Consider the following 21,307-nt stretch of genomic DNA (forward strand, 5'->3'; position numbering starts at 1 on the left):
TATTATTGTCAATTCATTTCAAGGTTATTTTATTAACAGTCAAGAAATTTTTAGTTGGAGCAGGTGTTTTTAGGCTGTTTTGTGAACAGTTTGAGAACAAGATACTTATTTTCGTTGTTTTTATTAAACATGTCAATTACTCGAGTCAGAGTGATAATTTTAATAACCATTGTGTAAACTTTTAGCCTGTTATTGCATTGTATTGATAGTTTTAGAAAAGAAAAAAACGGCATTGTTATGTAAATCCACACGTTTCAGTGTCAGATATCACCTTAATTAACAGGATAAAAGTAGAAGGCCAAAAATAGAGTAACCTTAAAATGACTTTCATTTTCTTGGTTAATTATAGATGAAATTCCTTCCTTTGTATTGTGTTGATTAGAATCATCAAAAACAATACATCTTTATGATACATACAGTCATACTTTGGTTTCGTAAATAATTTGTGTTATTTTGTCTCCCAAGGGAATTCCTTTTGGGTCAATGCAATTCTATTTTTGATGTGTCTCAAAATTTGTGGGTTAGATAGCTTGAGATAATTTGAAGTCCCTGTGAAGAAAAAGATTAACATAATTTAACCTCAATGTGTTTAAAGTGAAGGCAACTTTTGAGGGAAAAATTGAGGAGTGATTAAAAAAGATTAAAATAATAAATTGAACTTTGCAAGAAGGTCTCATCTTCAATAGGCATGAAATATTTGCCACTGGAATGTATTCAAACAAAAATTAATCAATCAAAAGAAGCCAGCTAAAATAAAATGTTAAATTCCTATATGTCCCCATAATAAGTTTGTTTTGTTAGCACTTCCATAATATGTATTGACTCACCTTTTTAGCTCACCTGGCCCAAAGGGCCAAGTGAGCTTTTCTCATCACTTGGCGTCCGTCGTCCGTCGTCGGCGTTAACTTTTTACATTTTGAACTTCTTCTAGAGAACCACTGAATGGAATGAAACCAAACATGGCATGAATGTTCCTTATGAGGTGCTGACCAAGTGTTGTTACTTTGTAGCAGACCCATAATCCAAGATGGCCGCCAGCAGGGGACTTAGTTTAACATAGGACCCTATGGGAAATACATACAAATGTCTTCTTTTAGAGAACCACTGAATGGAATGAAACCAAACATGGCATGAATGTTTCTTATGAGGTGCTGACAGAGTGTTGTTACTTTGAAGCCGATCCATAATCCAAGATGGCAGCCAGCGGGGGACTTAGTTTAACATAGGACCCTATTGGAAATACATACAAATGTCTTCTTTTAGAGAACCACTGAATGGAATGAAACCAAACATGGTATGAATGTTCCTTATGAGGTGCTGACCGAGTGTTGTTACTTTGAAGCCGATCCATAATCCAAGATGGCCGCCAGCAGGGGACTTAGTTTAACATGGGACCCTATGGGAAATACATACAAATGTCTTCTTTTAGAGAACCACTGAATGGAATGAAACCAAGCATGGCATGAATGTTCCTTATGAGGTGCTGACCGAGTGTTGTTACTATGAAGCCGATCCATAATCCAAGATGGCCGCCAGCGGGGGACTTAGTTTAACATTGGACCCTATGGGAAATACATACAAATGTCTTCTTTTAGAGAACCACTGAATGGAATGAAACCAAACATGGCATGATATTTCTTATGAGGTGCTGACCGAGTGTTCTTTCTTTGAAGCCGATCCATAATCCAAGATGGCCGCCTGCAGGGGACTTAGTTTAACATGGGACCCTATGAGAAATACATACAAATGTCTTCTTTTAGAGAACCACTGAATGGAATGAAACCAAACATGGCATGAATGTTCCTTATGAGGTGCTGACCGAGTGTTGTAACTTTGAAGCCGATCCATAATCCAAGATGGCCGCCAGCGGGGGACTTAGTTTAACATTGGACCCTATGGGAAATACATACAAACGTCTTCTTTTAGAGAACCACTGAATGGAATGAAACCAAACATGGCAAGAATGTTCCTTATGAGGTGCTGACCAAGTGTTGTTACTTTGAAGCTGATCCATCATCCAAGATGGCAGCCAGCGGGGGACTTAGTTTAACATAGGACCCTATGGGAAATACATACAAATGTCTTCTTTTAGAGAACCACTGAATGGAATGAAACCAAACATGGTATGAATGTCCCTTATGAGGTGCTGACCAAGGCTTCCAAAACGGTCATATATTCCGGACATTTGTATAATGTCCGGTAAAAGTCCGGCTGGGCAAAGCACGAAACGGTCATCTACTTTTTAGATTTCAAGGCTTTCTTAAGAGACGGTCATTTTAACATAATTCACGATCTTTTTGACCCAACCTTTTGCCTTTATCAGCCACACATTTCCGGTCATAGAAGTGCCATGATCATTAAGCACTATCAAAACAAACCCTACTTTAATACTTTCTCATTTTAATCAAGGCTAATTAGTTGTCGAACAGCTGAAATTTACCTGTTCAGGTGACACTGAGGTAAACTATTCTGAACCGGACATTGATCGGTCTATTCAAAGTTATTTTCTTACATTTCACCGGTTTGCATCTAATTAATTTAGTCAAAAAGATTTAAATTATCAGAAATACATTTACAAATAAGATTTGATGAAAAAATAAAGGAGGTGAAAATGAAAAATCGTCATAACCACGTTGCTCTGTTTGAACTATTACACGTGTGCGCATGTGCATGTGCGCAGGTGTGAAATTTAATTATGCATAAATAACATTATCAAAACAACCCCTACTTTAATACTTTCTCATTTTAATCAAGGCTAATTAGTTGTCGAACAGCTGAAATTTACCTGTTCAGGTGACACTGAGGTAAACTATTCTGAACCGGACATTGATCGGTCTATTCAAAGTTATTTTCTTACATTTCACCGGTTTGCATCTAATTAATTTAGTCAAAAAGATTTAAATTATCAGAAATACATTTACAAATAAGATTTGATGAAAAAATTAAAGAGGTGAAAATGAAAAATCGTCATAACCACGTTGCTCTGTTTGAACTGTTACACGTGTGCGCATGTGCATGTGCGCAGGTGTGAAATTTAATTATGCATCCTAATTTCTTAAAAAAATGCTTAAATTGTCATTGATACCTTTATCTCACGTTTATTTCGAATATTTTCTTGAAGAAATAACGTAGAATGAGCTACTTACACTCATTCATGCTTTGCAAACGTACATGGAATTTACGTATCCGTCTCTGGTCCATGTTTTACCATTGTCAAGATAACATCCGGTTTCAGATTTAAAAACGAAAGTAAAGTTTTTGACAACGTTATTTTGCACAAATAAAGAGTCTAAGGCGGATATAAGTACGCTGATGTTGCACACTTCTGATGGTGCACTGCCAATTTAACAGTTTACGTCAGAACTTCTAATTTGAATCAAAGAAAGTTTAATATCGTTTTTTTAAATATCAATCTTTGGGATTGCCAACTCGGCAACTGATTACCATAATTGCCTTTTGCTTATTTAGTCTTAAGGGATTAAAATCGGGATAATATATAAAATGTCCGGCTGGCTAAAAATAATTTTGGAAGCCCTGGTGCTGACCGAGTGTTGTTACTTTGAAGCCGATCCATAATCCAAGATGGCCGCCAGCGGGGGACTTAGTTTAACATGGGACCCTATGGGAAATACATACAAATGTCTTCTTTTAGAGAACCACTGAATGGAATGAAACCAAACATGGCATGATATTTCTTATGAGGTGCTGACAGAGTGTTGTTACTTTGAAGCCGATCCATAATCCAAGATGGCTGCCAGCGGGGGACTTAGTTTAACATAGGACCCTATGGGAAATACATACAAATGTCTTCTTTTAGAGAACCACTGAATGGAATGAAACCAAACATGGTATGAATGTTCCTTATGAGGTGCTGACCGAGTGTTGTTACTTTGAAGCCGATCCATAATCCAAGATGGCCGCCAGCAGGGGACTTAGTTTAACATGGGACCCTATGGGAAATACATACAAATGTCTTCTTTTAGAGAACCACTGAATGGAATGAAACCAAGCATGGCATGAATGTTCCTTATGAGGTGCTGACCGAGTGTTGTTACTATGAAGCTGATCCATAATCCAAGATGGCCGCCAGCGGGGGACTTAGTTTAACATTGGACCCTATGGGAAATACATACAAATGTCTTCTTTTAGAGAACCACTGAATGGAATGAAACCAAACATGGCATGAATGTTCCTTATGAGGTGCTGACCAATTGTTGTTACTATGAAGCTGATCCATAATCCAAGATGGCCACCAGCAGGGGACTTAGTTTAACATTGGACCCTATGGGAAATACATACAAATGTCTTCTTTTAGAGAACCACTGAATGCAATGAAACCAAACATGGCATGAATGTTTCTTATGAGGTGCTGACTGAGTGTTGTTACTTTGAAGCCGATCCATAATCCAAGATGGCCGCCAGCAGGGGACTTAGTTTATCATGGGACCCTATGAGAAATACATACAAATGTCTTCTTTTAGAGAACCACTGAATGGAATGAATCCAAACACGGCATGAATGTTCCTTATGATGTGCTGACCGAGTGTTGTTACTTTGAAGCCGATCCATAATCCAAGATGGCCGCCAGCGGGGGGACTTAGTTTAACATAGGACCCTAAGGGAAATACATACAAATGTCTTCTTTTAGAGAACCACTGAATGGAATGAAACCAAACATGGTATTAATGTTCCTTATGATGTGCTGACCGAATGTTGTTACTTTGAAGCCAATCCATAATCCAAGATGGCCGCCAGCGGGGGACTTAGTTTAACATGGGACCCTAAGGGAAATACATACAAATGTCTTCTTTTAGAGAACCACTGAATGGAATGAAACCAAACATGGCATGAATGTTCCTTATGAGGTGCTGACCAAGTGTTGTTACTATGAAGCTGATCCATCATTCAAGATGGCACCCAGCGGGGGACTTAGTTTAACATAGGCCCCTATGGGAAATACATACAAATGTCTTCTTTTAGAGAACCACTGAATGGAATGAAACCAAACATGGCATGAATGTTCCTTATGAGGTGCTGACCAAGTGTTGTTACTATGAAGCTGATCCATAATCCAAGATGGCCGCCAGCAGGGGACTTAGTTTAACATTGGACCCTATGGGAAATACATACAAATGTCTTCTTTTAGAGAACCACTGAATGGAATGAAACCAAACATGGCATGAATGTTTCTTATGAAGTGCTGACCGAGTGTTGTTACTTTGAAGCCGATCCATAATCCAAGATGGCCGCCTGCATGGGACTTAGTTTAACATGGGACCCTATGAGAAATACATACAAATGTCTTCTTTTAGAGAACCACTGAATGGAATGAATCCAAACATGGCATGAATGTTCCTTATGAGGTGCTGACCGAGTGTTGTTACTTTGAAGCTGATCCATAATCCAAGATGGCCGCCAGTGGGGGACTTAGTTTAACATGGGACCCTATTGGAAATACATACAAACGTCTTCTTTTAGAGAACCACTGAATGGGATGAAACCAAACATGGCAAGAATGTTCCTTATGAGGTGCTGACCAAGTGTTGTTTCTTTGAAGCTGATCCATCATCCAAGATGGCAGCCAGTGGGGGACTTAGTTTAACATAGGACCCTATGGGAAATACATACAAATGTTTTCTTTTAGAGAACCATTGAATGGAATGAAACCAAACATGGCATGCATGTTCCTTTTGAGGTGCTGACCAAGTGTTGTTACTTTGAAGCTGATCCATCATCCAAGATGGCAGCCAGCGGGGGACTTAGTTTAACATAGGACTCTTTGGGAAATACATACAAATGTTTTCTTTTAGAGAACCATTGAATGGAATGAAACCAAACATGGCATGCATGTTCTTTTTGAGGTGCTGACCAAGTGTTGTTACTTTGAAGCTGATCCTTCATCCATGATGACTGCCAGATGTGGACAATGTTTAACAAAGGACCCTATGAACAATACATACAAATGTCTTCTTTTAGAGAACCACATACTGAATGGATTGAAACCAAACATGGCATGAATGTTCCTTATGAGGTGCTGACTAAGTTTTGTTACTTTGAAGCTGATCCTTCATACATGATGGCCGCCAATGGGGGGACTTCCTTTAACATAAGACCATATGGGAAATACATACAAATGCTTCTTCTAGAGGTGCACTGAATGGAATGAAACCAAAACATGGCATAAATGTTTCTTATGAGGTGCTGATTAAGTGTTGCTACTTTGTTGCCGATTTACTGTTCAAGATGGCCACCAGGATTTTTTATTAAATTACAGGACCAATATTAAACCAAATTTGGCCTCACTCATTATTAGGGTATCTGTTATGATTTTAATCTATTTTTACATAATTTCCAAAACCAAAGTAGAATCAGGTGAGCGACACAGGCTCTTGAGAGCCTCTAGTTTTTTTTATGCCCCGCCGTAGCAGAGGGGGCATTAAGTTTTACCCTTGAACGTCTGTATGTACGTCTGAAGGGCCGTCTGTCCATACATCCCGAAGTTGGTTTCCGTTCTCTAACTTTAGTTTGCCTCAACCAAATGTTATGAAACTTTTACACAATAATTACCACAAAACACAGATCAAGTTTGAATTTTGGTGGCGTCACTTAAACTGTTGTAGAGTTTATGCCCCTTTACATATATGAAAAAATTGCTGAATTTTTCGTTTCTATTCTCTAATTTTAGTTTGTCTCAACCAAATGTTATGAAACTTATACACAATACTTTTATTACTACAAAACTCAGATCAATAACAAATTTGGGTAGCGTCACTTTTACCGTTCTTCAGTTATGTCCCTTTATAACTTTATATGATATGCAAGTGGGGGCATGGGACACATTCCCCATTTATTTAAATATAATTGTACTGTACAGTTAGATTTTATGTAAAATATTTTTGATTTTCATTAATATCATTTTATAGGTGAACTTGATATCAGTTTTACAGTACATGGTACATTTAAAGGTCAAGGTCCAGTCAGTACTTTCTTATCATTTTACATACTTTAAACAGAAATTTATTTATTAACAACATATCTATGGATTTGTAACTGGAGATTTGATGATTTAAAGACAAATTTAAGAAATCAATCTTTTTCAACAATTCTATATGTGCATTCTATACAAATGTTCACTTACTATGAGATTTATTGTTATTCCTGTGATATTAGTTGTCCTTGATTTCGTGGGTATAGGTGAACCACAAGTTAAAATGTTCACCAAAGTACAAATTTCCCATAGGCTTGTATGCTCAGACCTCACCAATACCACAAATCTTAATATCAAAGAAAATGTAATTTTTGCTCAATCCACAAAGATTGGTACTCACGAACAAAAAAAATAAATCCACAGTATTTTTATGCCCCATTTTTGGGCATTATGTTTTTCAGTCTGTCCGTTCATTCGTTCGTTCATTTTGTTCGTTCATTCGTTCGTTCGTTCGTTAGTTCGTCTGTCCTGCGTCAGGTTAAAGTTTTTGGTCAATGTAGTTTTTGATGAAGTCGAAGTCCAGTCAACTTGAAACTTAGTACACATGTTCCCTATGATATGATCTTTCTAATTTTAATGCCAAATTAAGAGTTTTGACCCCAATTTCACAGTCCACTGAACATAGAAAATGATAGTGCGAGTGGAGCATCTGTGTACTATGGACACATTCTTATTTAAGAATTCATTCAGTAATTATTCAGAAAATAAAAGAGATAAATGCATTATTTTTTCAATATTGTGTTATAGTTCAAGGAGCCAAAGTTCATGAAGTTATATGCAAAATTTTACTAAAATCTGTGACATTTTTCTGTACCTTGACGTAAAAATGTATTTCACTCATTAATACCTCCCTTATAGAGCAAACATGATGTTCTGTGGATCAAACAATAATCATGCTGTACTAATTTTTTCTGTTTTCATATGTATTGGTAAATCGTAAATCTAAGTGTTAAAAATACAAATGATTTAATCTTAAATACAGTGTACTGTGGATTCATTATTATTCATTGGATACCAATTTTCGTGGATTTCGTGGGTACTGGTAAACCACAAATTCAAATGTTCAACTATCTACAAATTTTCCATTGGTCTGTATGCAGACTTTGGCAAAACCAAGAAAATAAATATCCACGAAAATGCAAGATTTCTCAATCCACGAAAATTGATACCCACGAAAATAAATGAATCCACAGTATTTTAAAACCACCAAATCAAATATGTACAAACATACCATTTTTTTTCTCAATCCACTAAAACTTGAACCCATGAAAAGAAATAAATCTAATGTAACAAACATGGAGAAGATACCAAAGTGACAATCACAGATCATAAAAAACCAACAAAGTTACAGTAAAAAGTTACAGTGAATAACGAAAAACAACAAAGTTACAGTGAATAAAAAACAACAAAGTTACAGTGAATAACGAAAAACAACAAAGTTACAGTGAATAAAAAAACAACAAAGTTACAGTGAATAACGAAAAACAACAAAGTTACAGTGAATAAAAAAACAACAAAGTTACAGTGAATAATGAAAAACGACAAAGTTACAGTGAATAAAAAACAACAAAGTTACAGTGAATAACGAAAAACAACAAAGTTACAGAGAATAACGAAAAACAACAAAGTTACAGTGAATAAAAAAACAACAAAGTTACAGTGAACAACGAAAAACAACAAAGTTACAGTGAATAACGAAAAACAACAAAGTTACAGTGAATAACGAAAAACAACAAAGTTACAGTGAATAACGAAAAACAACAAAGTTACAGTGAATAAAAAAACAACAAAGTTACAGTGAATAATGAAAAACAACAAAGTTACAGTGAATAACGAAAACCAACAAAGTTACAGTGAATAACGAAAACCAACAAAGTTACAGTAAATAATGAAAACCAACAAAGTTACAGTAAATAATGAAAAACAACAAAGTTACAGTAAATAATGAAAAACAACAAAAAGACAACCACATCTGCAAAGCATTATACATGTAGCTGTTTAAAAGGTACATAAAAATTCAGCTGACATTTGAATGATAATTTCATGTTGTATATAACAATATATTAACATTTTCTCTTTCAGGCTGAATTTGAATTACAACATTTAGTGGTTGATTCAGAGAAATTGACTCAAGGTACAGTATTGAGTTTTAGCAAATTTGACCTGTGACCTTTTGGGAGGTTGATGAACATACCTTGCGACCTGACATCTCATTTAAAATAGTCCCAAGTTTCTGACTGACATGTTTGTTGACCTTGACCATGGTTCAGTGACTGTATAAAAACTTTAAAAGTGTTTTTATCTCTTGATTTTTCCAGTTAGATTGAGAAAAAGGACAACCAGATGTGTTCAAGCTACACCTTTTTCAAGGGGTTTTTCATAGGGTGTAGCACCAACACTTTATATCTGACAGCCTGTGTCCTTTTTTTGGCAATTTTATTGAACTGCCCTGCCGTTTTATACGACCGCAAAAAAAATTTTGTCGTCCGAAGACACATTGGTTTTCGCACTCTAACTTTAGTTTAAGTGAATGGATCTCTATGAAATATTACCATAAGGTTCAATACCACAAAAGGAAGGTTGGGATTGATTTTGGGGGTTATGGTACCAACAGTTAAGGAATTAGGGGCCAAAAATAAGCATTTTTGTAACTTCCAGCCATAACTTGTGTGTTAGTGTATGGATCTCTCTGACATTGTACCACAAGGTTCCATATCACAAAGGGAATGCTGGGATTGATTTTAGGGGTAATTGCCTCAAAATTTTAGGAATTAGGGGCCATAAAAGGGGCAAAAAACAAGCATTTTTCTAGTTTCATGATAATAACTTGGATCTTTCTGAAATTGTACTACAAGGTTCCTTATCACAAAGGGAAAGCTGGAATTGAGTTTGTGGGTAATTGCCCAAAACGTTTAGGAATAAGGGGCCATAAATAAGCATTTTTCTAGTTTCCAGACAATAACTTGTGTTCAAGTGTATGGATCTCTCTGAAATTGTACTGCAAGGTACCATACCACAAAGGGAAGGCTGGGATTAATTTTGGGGTAATTGCCTCAAAATTTTAGGAATTAGGGGCCAAAAAGGGGCAAAAACAAGCATTTTTCTAGTTTCATGATAATAACTTGTGTGTAAGTGTATGGATCTTTATGAAATTTGGGGGAGGGATTTTTTTTTTTTTTTAAATTTTCCATTTTAAATTGGTTATTTCTGACTTATATATAAAAGCAAATAATAATGATATGGTTTAAATAGGTAAATTAAAAAAATTTAAGTTCTTAGACCACATTCATTCTGTGTCAGAAACCTATGCTGTGTCAAATATTTAATCACAATCCAAATTCAGTGCTGTATCAAGCTTGAATGTTGTGTCCATACTTGCCCCAACTGTTCAGGGTTCGACCTCTGCGGTCGTATCAAGCTGCGCCCAGCGGAGCATTTTATTTAATGAGTTACCCTTATCTTTTCAAAACAGCAAAATCTTTGATTATTGACTGCTGATTCACTTGGTCGTAGTCGTCGTCGTCATCCGGCGTCGTCCGAAGACACATTGGTTTTCGCACTCTAACTTTAGTTTAAGTGAATGGATCTCCATGAAATTTTACCATAAGGTTCAATACCACGAAAGGAAGGTTGGGATTGATTTTGGGGGTTATGGTACCAACAGTTAAGGAATTAGGGGCCAAAAGGGGCCAAAAATAAGCATTTTTGTAACTTCCAGATAATAACTTGTGTGTAAGTGTATGGATCTCTCTGACATTGTACCACAAGGTTCCATATCACAAAGGGAAGGCTGTAATTGATTTTGGGGGTAATTGCCTCAAAATTTTAGGAATTAGGGGCAAAAAAAGGGGCAAAAAACAAGCATTTTTCTAGTTTCATGACAATAACTTGTAAGTGTTTAGATGTTTCTGAAATTGTACTACAAGGTTCCATATCACAAAGGGAAAGCTGGAATTGAGTTTGGGGGTAATTGCCCGAAACGTTTAGGAATTGGGGGCCAAAAAGGGGCCAAAAATAAGCATTTTTCTAGTTTCCAGACAATAACTTGTGTTCAAGTGTATGGATCTCTCTGAAATTGTACTGCAAGGTACCATACCACAAAGGGAAGGCTGGGATTGAGTTTGGGGGTGATGAATCATAAGGGGGTTAAAAAAATTTGGGGGGGGGGGGGATTTTTTTTCTTTCTTTTTTTTTCTTTTTTCTTCCTTTTTTTTTTCTTTTAAAATTTTCCATTTTAAGTTGGTTATTTCTGATTTATATTTAAAAGCAAGTAATAATGATATGGTAGGAGATACACACCAAACAGGATGTGTAAATTATTATATAATAAGTATTGTGCAATAGCAAGAAATTTTCAATTGCACAGTATTGCACAATAGCAAGAAATCTTCAATTGCACAGTATTGGGCAATAGCAAGAAATATCCAATAGCACAATATTGCGCAATAGGAAGAAATTGTCAATTGTACAGTATTGCGCAATAGCAAGAAATATTCAATTGCACAGTATTGTGCAAAAGAAGATACTTCCTATAAATTGCTTATTTCTTGATCAATTTCAATGGGGTTTTATTGTTGAATTCTTGGGGTTCTTTAATATGCTGAATCTAACCGTGTATTAAGTTTTTGGATTTTGGGCCCCATTTTTAAATTGGTCCACATTGAGGTACAAAGGGTCCAAAATTTAACTTTGTTTGATTTCATCAAAAATTGAATTATTGGAGTTCTTTGATATGCCGAATCTAACCATGTATTTAGATTCTTAATTTTTGGTTCCGTTTTCAAATTGGTCTACATTAAGGTCCAAAGGGTCCAAAATTAAACTTAGTTTGATTTTAACAAAAATTGAATTTTTAGGGTTCTTTGATATGCTGAATCTAAACATGTATTTAGATTTTTTATTATGGGCCCAGTTTTCAAGTTGGTCCAAATCAGGGTCCAAAATTAAACTTTGTTTGATTTCAACAAAAATTGAATATATGGGGTTCTTTGATATGCTGAATCTAACCATGTATTTAGATTTTTTTATTTTTGGGCCCCGTTATCAACTTTGTCCACATTGAGGTCAAAAGGGTCCAAAATTAAACTTTGTTTGATTTCATCAAAAATTGAATTCTTGGGGTTCTTTGATATGCTGAATCTAACCATGTATTTACATTTTGGATATTGGACCATAATAGGTGAATGTCCAATTTAAAATTTTTAAGTTCTTAGACCACATTCATTCTGTGTCAGAAACCTATGCTGTGTCAAATATTTAATCACAATCCAAATTCAGAGCTGTATCAAGCTTGAATGTTGTGTCCATACTTGCCCCAACTGTTCATGGTTCGACCTCTGCGGTCGTATCAAGCTGCGCCCTGCGGAGCATTTTATTATTACAGTGTAGTGTATTACTTTTAGGACAAATAATAACAAAATTATAGATAAGTCTACATGCTCTAACTCAAAATATTAATAATTCTATGTTAAGGGGGCTGGATTTATAATTCAGTTTGACACCTTCAGACATAATAATTTTTGACCTTTTTTAACTGGACCAAATCCCTACTTTACATAAAAATTCATCACCCAAATTTTTTTTAATATGTAATTTCACCCGGCCCCCTACTTAATATTTCATGCATAAAATGTAAATAGATAAATTTGGAAAGTGACTGAAACAAATTTCCAAGTTATACACTGTCCACACTAGGGACTATATTATTAGACGACGAAAATCAAAGGAGGATAACTGTGTCCTTGGGCCTAATAGGATAGAAAGACTTCACCAATTCTAATAAAACTTTGCATGACCTAAGCTTAGTGAATTATAAGGTAGTTGGCCAAGATTCATGGCCATATGATATATATTATAATTTATAGAACAAGATTTGGGCCTAAAAAATTTAAATATTGCAAAAATTTGCTTTTTAAATGCCCTTTTATATAATGTTTTATATATTAAAAGCTGAACACTCATTTGATTCATCAGATTTATTACAATGATTCAAAAGTAAAATTTATGCCTGTGCCTGAAAACGGAGATTTTCAAATTAAGGGGGCCTTACATAAAAATACATTTTTTTCAACCAATTTGAATTTTTTGAAGTTTTTTTACCATAAATTTTTCTGTGATATATATTAAATGAACTTTAAATGGAAAGAAAAGTTACAAATAGCATACCACATGAGTATAAAATAGTCTTAGGCCTTGTAAGACTGAAAATTATTTTGGGTCAATTTAGGCCATACCACATATTTACATATAAAAAAGCATACGGAAGCTATAAGAAATAGAAATTTGTTACTTTTTTCTCATTTCTATGTTAATATGGTTAAGATGTCATGAATCAAAAAGTCTGAATGCAAAAGGACTCTTGCATTCAACTTATTTGCAGACAGTATGGTCTAGTGTAGTTTTAGTCTCAACAGGCATATATTTGAACCACTTACTCTCCTAATGAAGAAACTAAAGGTAGTATATGATATGAATAAGGTGCACTTGTCATTGTTAAGTGCTTTTATTACAGATTTAGTGAAATATCAAAGGAAGATAACTGTGTCCTCGGACCAGCTACAAAAATGGATATTCAAACTCATAAATTGAAGAAAAAAACAATGCCATGGCAAAAATCAACCAAAAGACAAGTAACAGTATACAAAACACAACATAAAAAAAACAAGACTAAGCAACAGGAACCCCACCAAAAACCTTGTGATATCAGGTGCTCTGGAATGGTGAGCAAATCCTGCTCCACATGCAACACCAGTTGTGTTATAAAATACATTGTCTTTAAACATCTTTCATTGATAGCTTGAGGAAATGAATAGGTAGCTTTTATCACTTCAAATTGCTCACTTTTTCAAATTTATTTACACAATGAGGTACTCTTTTATAAATCTCGTTAAAGCTCTTTAGTGCCCTTATACAGTCCTGTTTACATGCATGCTAAAATGTCCATTTTGCGATTAACATCCTGCCCTTTTCAAATTCTAACTGGAACAGGCTTCCAAAACAGTCGTATTGTCCAGACTTGATTGGTTAATTATATATTTGACTTGATGTGCTGAGCCTGAACTGTACATCTAACATAGGTTTGCCATTTAAAAATAACTCAGAAAAAAAAATTGAAGTTTATGTGGTCTTTTTTACCTGACATTGATACCTGTATTTGCTATATATATAGATGTCATTCAGTCAAGGTAAACCTGACCTTCACCTCATTTCATGTTTCAGGAGTCAAAGTTTTTGTGATGAGGCCTTGTTATTAGATATATGTACCATAGCTTATAGGGTACCAGTAATTATATTGGGCGTATAGAATGATTTTAAAAGGTACATAGTTTAATTATCTGACAGGGTTCATCTGACCTTGACATTATTTTCTTGGTTTATTTGTCATAGTCAACTTTTTGTGATCAGGTTTTGTTTCTCAGATACTATAAGTAATAGGTCAATGATATTCAGTTTATAAATGATTGTTATGTGTATGGGTCTGTCTGATAGGGTTCAACTGACCTTGACCTCATTTTCATGGTTCATTGGTCAATGTTAACCTTTTGTGATAGTGTTTGTATCTCAAATCTAGATACTACAAGCATAATAAGCAATAGGTTAACAATATTAGGTATGAATGATTGTTAGGTGTACATGTCAGTCTGACAGGATTCATCTGACCATCACCTCATTTTCAGAGTTCATTGGTCGATGTTAAGCTTTCTTAATTATGTCTGTTTCTCAGGTAATATAAATGATGGATCCTCTATATTTGTTGCATAGAATAATTGTAAGGTGTAAATGTTCAACTTACAAAGTTTTTCTGACCTTGACCTCATTTTCATGGAACATTGATTATGTTATGTTTATGTTGTACCAGTAGTTAGAAAAAAAATTCAGTCCTACTCAATAAAGCAGGCAAGACATTTAAACATGTGCACTCTTGTAGTATCTGTATATTTTTATTAAGATAATTCAACAGATTTCACATGGTTAGATATATACAGTCATAAATGAACAGAACTTTGGAACCACTAAGAGGATATCACTGTAAATTTACCTCATGGATGCAATACCAAATGCCAGGATAGGGTTTTTTCCTATAGGCTTCTAAAACCAGAAATTCACAAAATGGTTCTTTATCAATGACCATTTTATAGGCTTATACAGGAGCTTCAGAAATGTCTCCTTGTATTTACTTGCATAAAATGCTGTAATCTGAAGTAATTTTATTTGTAAAAAAAACAGAAATAGAAAAAAAAATAAGAGGTAAATACAATTATTTAGCCCTAGACAATTTTTTTAACAATACTATATAGTATGTCAGAGGTTGGATGAGATGAGTGAAAGTAAAATCAACCGGGTGAGATAAGAGGTTGGATGAGATGAGTGATAATAAAAATCAACCGGTTCAGAAAAGAGGTTGGATGAGATGATTGATAATAAAATCAACCGGGTGAGAAAAGAGGTTGGATGAGATGAGTGATAATAAAAATCAACTGGGTGAGAAAAGAGGTTGAATGAGATGAGTGATAATAAAATCAACCGGGTGAGAAAAGAGGTTGGATGAGATGAGTGATAATAAAATCACCAGGGTGAGAAAAGAGGTTGGATGAGATGAGTGATAATTAAATCAAATGGGTGAGAAAAGAGGTTGGATGAGATGAGTGATAATAAAATTCAACCTAGTGAGAAAAGAGGTTGGATGAGATGAGTGATAATAAAATCAACCGGGTGAGAAAAGATGTTGGATGAGATAAATCAACCAGGTGAGAAAAGAGGTTGGATGAGATAAATCGACCAGGTGAGAAAAGAGGTTGGATGAGATGAGTGATAATAAAATCAACTGGTGTCATATGGTATTTTGAACCCCCTTTAAAAGTGAAAATTTTACTTTGCCATGGTATTTTGACCCCCCTGCCATGGTATATTGAACCCCCTACTATAGATCTTTAATTTCAAAACTTCTAGCAATTCTAACTCTTGTATATAGTTATAATACTCCAATAAGTAGTTTGTATGTATTTAACTTGCTGGAAAAGATGTTTTGAAAATTATATTTAGGCATGGTATTTTGACCCCCCTGCCATTGTATATTGACCCCCCCCCCCCCCCCCCCCCCCCCTTCACACCTCCAATTTCAAAAATTCTAGCTATTCTAACTCTGTTACATAGTTATAATACTCCAATAAGTAGTTTGTATGTATTTAACTTGCTGGAAAAGATAGTTTGAAAATTTTACTTTGCCATGGTATTATGACCCCCTGCCATGGTATATTGAACCCCCTACCATAGACCTTTAATTTCTAAAATTCTAGCAATTCTAACTCTTGTATATAGTAATAATACCCCAATAAGTAGTTTGTATGTATTTAACATGCTGAAAAAGATGTTTTGAAAGTTTTACTTTTTGAATTTAACTGAGCCATGGTAATTTGACCCCCTCACCCTTTTTTACCATGGAAAATTAAAACTACCAGTATATATATATATATAAACAAGTCTAAATTGAAAAGAACGTTCAAACCGATATATATATATATATATATGTTATAATTTCAAATAATTAAAGCCTTCAAGCTACATGGTCTAGTTATAATGCTTCAATAAGTATTTTGAATGAAATTTTGTTAGTAAAGACTTCAGAGGACTTATACCAAGCAAAGATATTTCTTTTAACCAATCATGGAAAATTGACCTCCCCTTCTTGTAGGAATAATTTTTAATCTATGATAAGCTTTAGAACAATGTATAATGTTCTAATAATCATCTAGAATGAAAAAAACAGGGGGGTTCAATTTACCATGGGGGGTCAATTTTCCATACAGGGGGGGGGGGGGGGGGGGGGGGGGTCAATTTACCATGGGGTTCAAAATACTAATGACAGGGGGTGAGAAAAATGAAATCATAATAAAATAATATTTACAGAACATGCAGAACAAGATGTTATGGTTATAACTGTATTGAAATTTTGGATCATTTCAGTGATGACAATGGGATTTAATGAAAGAGAGGCTCGTCTTGGACTGCGAGCATCAGCTGGACATATAGAACAAGCTGTGCAACATATAATGCAGAGAAAGGAGGTATTACAAATTATCACCATTTTCTGAAATTTTGCTTTTATCTTTTTGTGTGATAATTCTACAACTCGAGCTACTTAACTGAGATTTTTTTTGTATCAGTCGATTAGAATGAGAACATGATGATGTCGTAAGCCAATGGCATTGACATTGCCTAGGGAAACAGTAATAAACCTATTATCTACGGTCTTTCAGCTCCAGCAGTTTTCTCTGCTATAGCTCATCTCAGGGCTTTTGGATTTCAATGAGATAGAAGATGAGAAATTCCCTCCAGTTTTCAAAACTGTAGATAATCTATAATTATATTCCCTGGTTTGTTTATCACATTGTTCAACACTCCATAGAGTACTTTAGGTGTTCTGTGTCTGTTTATCACATTGTCCACACTCCACAGAGTAATTTGGTGTGCTCAACGTAATATACTGACCGCTTGTGTAGATCATGGGTTCAACATATAAAGCAGAAAAAAGAGGGTATTAACAATTATTATCAAGGTGGAGCAAAACCCTTCACTTCACTGAAAACCCCCTAGCACCAGTTTTTGCGAAGTTCTTTGTTCGAAGACAGTCGTGCTAAATCTATGCGTTGAAGAAGATAGCTGCACAGGTGATTATAAATCATGCCCGGCAAAAAACTAAGAAATACTGTCATAAATTGCCATGCTGTAAAATACAGAAACAATGCAAACAATTAGAAAACTATAGAGCACATCAAGATATATGATAGATAGCTTGGCAGGGGGAAAATGTAATGACAAAAATACCAAACTCCAAGGTAAATTAAAAAAAGGGAAGTCCATAAAACTGGCAAAACTAAATGCTTGACTAGATTAACCAACAGAATGACTTGAAAACAACTGTTACATTCCTGACTTGGTTCAGGCATTTTTGAAAGACAAAAATAGGCCAAAAAAAATAAAGAATAGAGAATATTGGGGTGCTCAACTATACACATGATAAAGCATAGAGAAAAATTACCTAAAAAAGTTAAAGAATACAGAAATGAAAGACCCCACATCCAGACCATCATACAACAGCTTCTTTCATTTAAACAGGAGAAAAAAGGAATATCAAAGAAAATTAAAGAAGAAAGAAGAAAGAAAAGAATCCAGAAAAGTTTGGGATTAACAGCTAATAAAGACAAGTATAAATCTATTTATATCGAAGAAAGTACCACAAAAATTCTGTTTGAATGTCATTGTAACTTAAACAGGAGAGATGTAAGATGTTGATGGCAATTTTAAGTAAAAAAAATTCTGTAGTTTCTTGAGAAGGAGAACTTTATATCTTATATAGATAGTATTAACCTCTTGCATTTATTATGTCAGTATTTTTTTTTTATGAATTAAGTCAGACATTTAGACATTATTCTCAAAAGATTATGGGGACATCGGTGGCAGAGTGGTCTAAGTAGTGGAATTAATGTATCACTAGCCCGTCAACACTGAGGTTGTGAGTTCGCATGTGGCAGGTGCGCTTGACTCCAATCTCAATTGACTAGGATTGTCTTTTCCTACCTAAGGTTGGTGGCTCTCTCCGGCACTGCAGCTTCCTCTACCAATTAAAATTGACTGCCACAAAATAGCAAAATAGTGCTGAAAGTGGCGTTAAAAATCAATCATTCAATCAATCAAAAGATTATGAAATAGTCCAAATAGCTGTTGACTTAATTATCCGAAAAAAATCTGAGGAAAAATATATGAATATGCAAACCTGAAGGGACTTTAATGAATTCCACATGCATGCTCCTCTCGTTTACTTTGGATTTCTTTATATTCTTCGATACAAGTTTTCGTGGATTGCAGAATGCTTGTATTTTCTTGGATATTTCCTTTCCTGGATTTGCCAAAGTCTGTATACAAGCCTTCAGAGAATATGTACTTAGTTGAACATTTGTATTTATAGTGGTGACCTATACTAAAGAAATCCACGAAAATTGGTATCCAAAGAATAATAATAAATCCACAATAGTTTGAGGTTGGTCTGGGTTTTTTTTCAGGTCTGATCTCATTTTAAACACACAAGTCATGTGATTATGTCAGAAATATATGTAGTGTTGGGATAAACAATTTAAACATTGTCTGCATGACATATCAACTTATAGTTAATGCCACCTTTTCATATGTTTTCGCCTGGGTAAGGAAGTCAAAATAGAAGTGTGGTCAAATATTTTAGACGAAACCGGTTAAAATCATTCAATTTGCTTAATTTGCATGTGTGAAAGACTATGCAGATTCATGGAATAATATCACATGATACAAATTTTTCAACACCTACTCTGAAACAGAAACTATCTTGGAACTCTGGAAAGAACTGCCATTATTTATTTTTAAGAGTATTACTTGATTTTATTTCACAAAGTTGTTCTCTTTTTTCTAGTAGAATCTAATATTGAATAACTGTAGGAAAAATATATTATAGAGTGAACGTTGACAGTTATGAAATGTTGACTAATATGGGATTTGGAGGAGGAGCAGCAGCAGAGGCCTTAAGACAGGCTAACAATGATGTTAGCCAAGCTTTAGAGGTAAGATTTAGAAGCATAGTAGTTTGCTTGTAAAAAGTCAGTTTCATGTGATGGTAACAAGCCTGTTGACTTATTTGATTTTGTTGTTAATTCGATGATATTTTTTTGTGACTAGTAAAACTTTAGAAAACTCATAGACAGGTCTTGAGGATTTTTCCTTGAATATGTAGAAAGCATCATTTTATTTTTAAAAATACCCAAAACCCAATTATTTAGATGTTACAATCTTTAGCTGAACTGTAAAGGTCTTGACAGTAATCATTGCTTTAAATGCTTTAAATACTTTGATATCTTTATAGGTACTAGAAAAGCATCCAGAGTTTCTTTCCCTACCTGATCCAGAGCACAAGAATATTACAATTACAGATGAAATGTTAGCTCAGGTAAAACAGAGATTTGCAACAAGCTTATAATTTACCTTTTTAGAATATAAAGGACTGTGAGGGGCCTGATGGGGGGTCTCATCACGATTCACGAGTTGATTTTTTTGTCAATCACGATTCACAGAAAATAAATTTCCATGATCACGGATCACGAAAATATAAAAAAAAAATAAATCTGTAAAAAAACGGATCACGATAGCGAAAATGCGCTGATCACGAAGAACGAAAATAACCCATCAGGCCCCTCGACTATGGGTAATTTAATTGTTTATACAAGATAGAAGAAAATAGGATTACACCTCTGGTTGATAATCCATCTTTTTAATAGAAAAAATAAGAGACGGAAGATACCAACGTCACATTCAAAACTCATAACTCAAGAGAATCTGAAAATGCCAGACATATATATACGAGCAAACACCACAGCAGACCTAATTTTAGAATAAAAACATTCCTCTTCCAAATATAGAAAGTGAAACTTCCTAGACAAAATGAACAACAATTCCATGAAACAAACAACTTAGCAACAAAAAACTGGAGGTCATATTCGGTGCTAGCTATAGGGAAGGATAAACAGATCCTGCTCCACTAGTGGCCCCTTTTGAGTGTTGTTAACCATTATAAATGCTTTTATGGCTGCTTTTGAAGATATTACCCATAATGCTTTCATTCATGTTGGTCATCATCCATCAAAGAGAATTTAGGTAATAATGGTTTACTTCTGTCAGCCCTTGTATCCTTTGCATGACCTTTTGTCTGTCCCATAGTACTTTGGTAGCATTTTTCCTGAAACTACAAAACAAAGCTTCTGAAATTTGGTAACACTTCACGTGAGCATGCTATTTTGTGTTACTGATTTTCTGATTCATCACTCATCAAATTCCTGATTACCGATTTTTTTGTTTTATTTTTCAAATTGCCATGTATAAAATTTTTTCACATTTTCCAAAGAAACTGCAAGTCAAGGCTTTCTGAAAATAATCTTCATGTGAGCATGCTATAACACATCATACAGTGAAACATGCTCAAATGAAACTTGAAATCAAAGTTCGGGGAAGTTCTAATAATTTTTAGTCCCTGAATGAGAAATGAGAAAAAAGAAGAGAAGGACAGACGTAAACCAGTATTACCCCCCGTCTTTGGAGCGGAACTTATAAAAACTTATAAAAACCAAAAGACATCTGGATTAACAGTGGTTCTTCGACAATATAGGATATATCTATTCAATATGTCAAGTTCTAAATTGCCCTATAATGTGGATTCCTTATTATTCGTGAGATACCATTTTTATGGATTTTGTGGGTATAGGTCTTTCACAAATTAAATGTTCAATGAAGTACACATCTCAC

General features: G+C 34.7%; 1 protein-coding gene and 1 long non-coding RNA gene across 4 annotated transcripts in view; both read left to right on the forward strand.

Moving 5' to 3' along the window:
- LOC127718007 (NEDD8 ultimate buster 1-like) overlaps positions 1-21,307 on the forward strand; it is a 50,508-nt gene that overhangs the window by 22,538 nt on the left and 6,663 nt on the right. For all 3 annotated transcript variants that reach the window (XR_007989521.1, XR_007989522.1, XM_052223902.1), the window contains exons 11-15: positions 9,071-9,122; positions 16,952-17,052; positions 18,104-18,192; positions 19,470-19,575; positions 19,875-19,958. Coding sequence is in view for 1 of the 3 variants with exons in the window: in XM_052223902.1 (XP_052079862.1) it covers positions 9,071-9,122; positions 16,952-17,052; positions 18,104-18,192; positions 19,470-19,575; positions 19,875-19,958 (432 nt within the window). In the remaining 2 variants the exon portion in view is untranslated. The remainder of the gene's footprint in view (positions 1-9,070; positions 9,123-16,951; positions 17,053-18,103; positions 18,193-19,469; positions 19,576-19,874; positions 19,959-21,307) is intronic.
- Positions 831-6,406, forward strand: LOC127718016 (uncharacterized). Its single transcript, XR_007989529.1, has 3 exons — positions 831-1,314; positions 3,703-4,366; positions 5,364-6,406. It is a non-coding gene; the product is annotated as an uncharacterized LOC127718016 (long non-coding RNA).

Source organism: Mytilus californianus, unplaced genomic scaffold (assembly GCF_021869535.1).
Source record: "Mytilus californianus isolate M0D057914Y unplaced genomic scaffold, xbMytCali1.0.p SCAF_10, whole genome shotgun sequence".
NCBI classification, from domain to species: domain Eukaryota; kingdom Metazoa; phylum Mollusca; class Bivalvia; order Mytilida; family Mytilidae; genus Mytilus; species Mytilus californianus.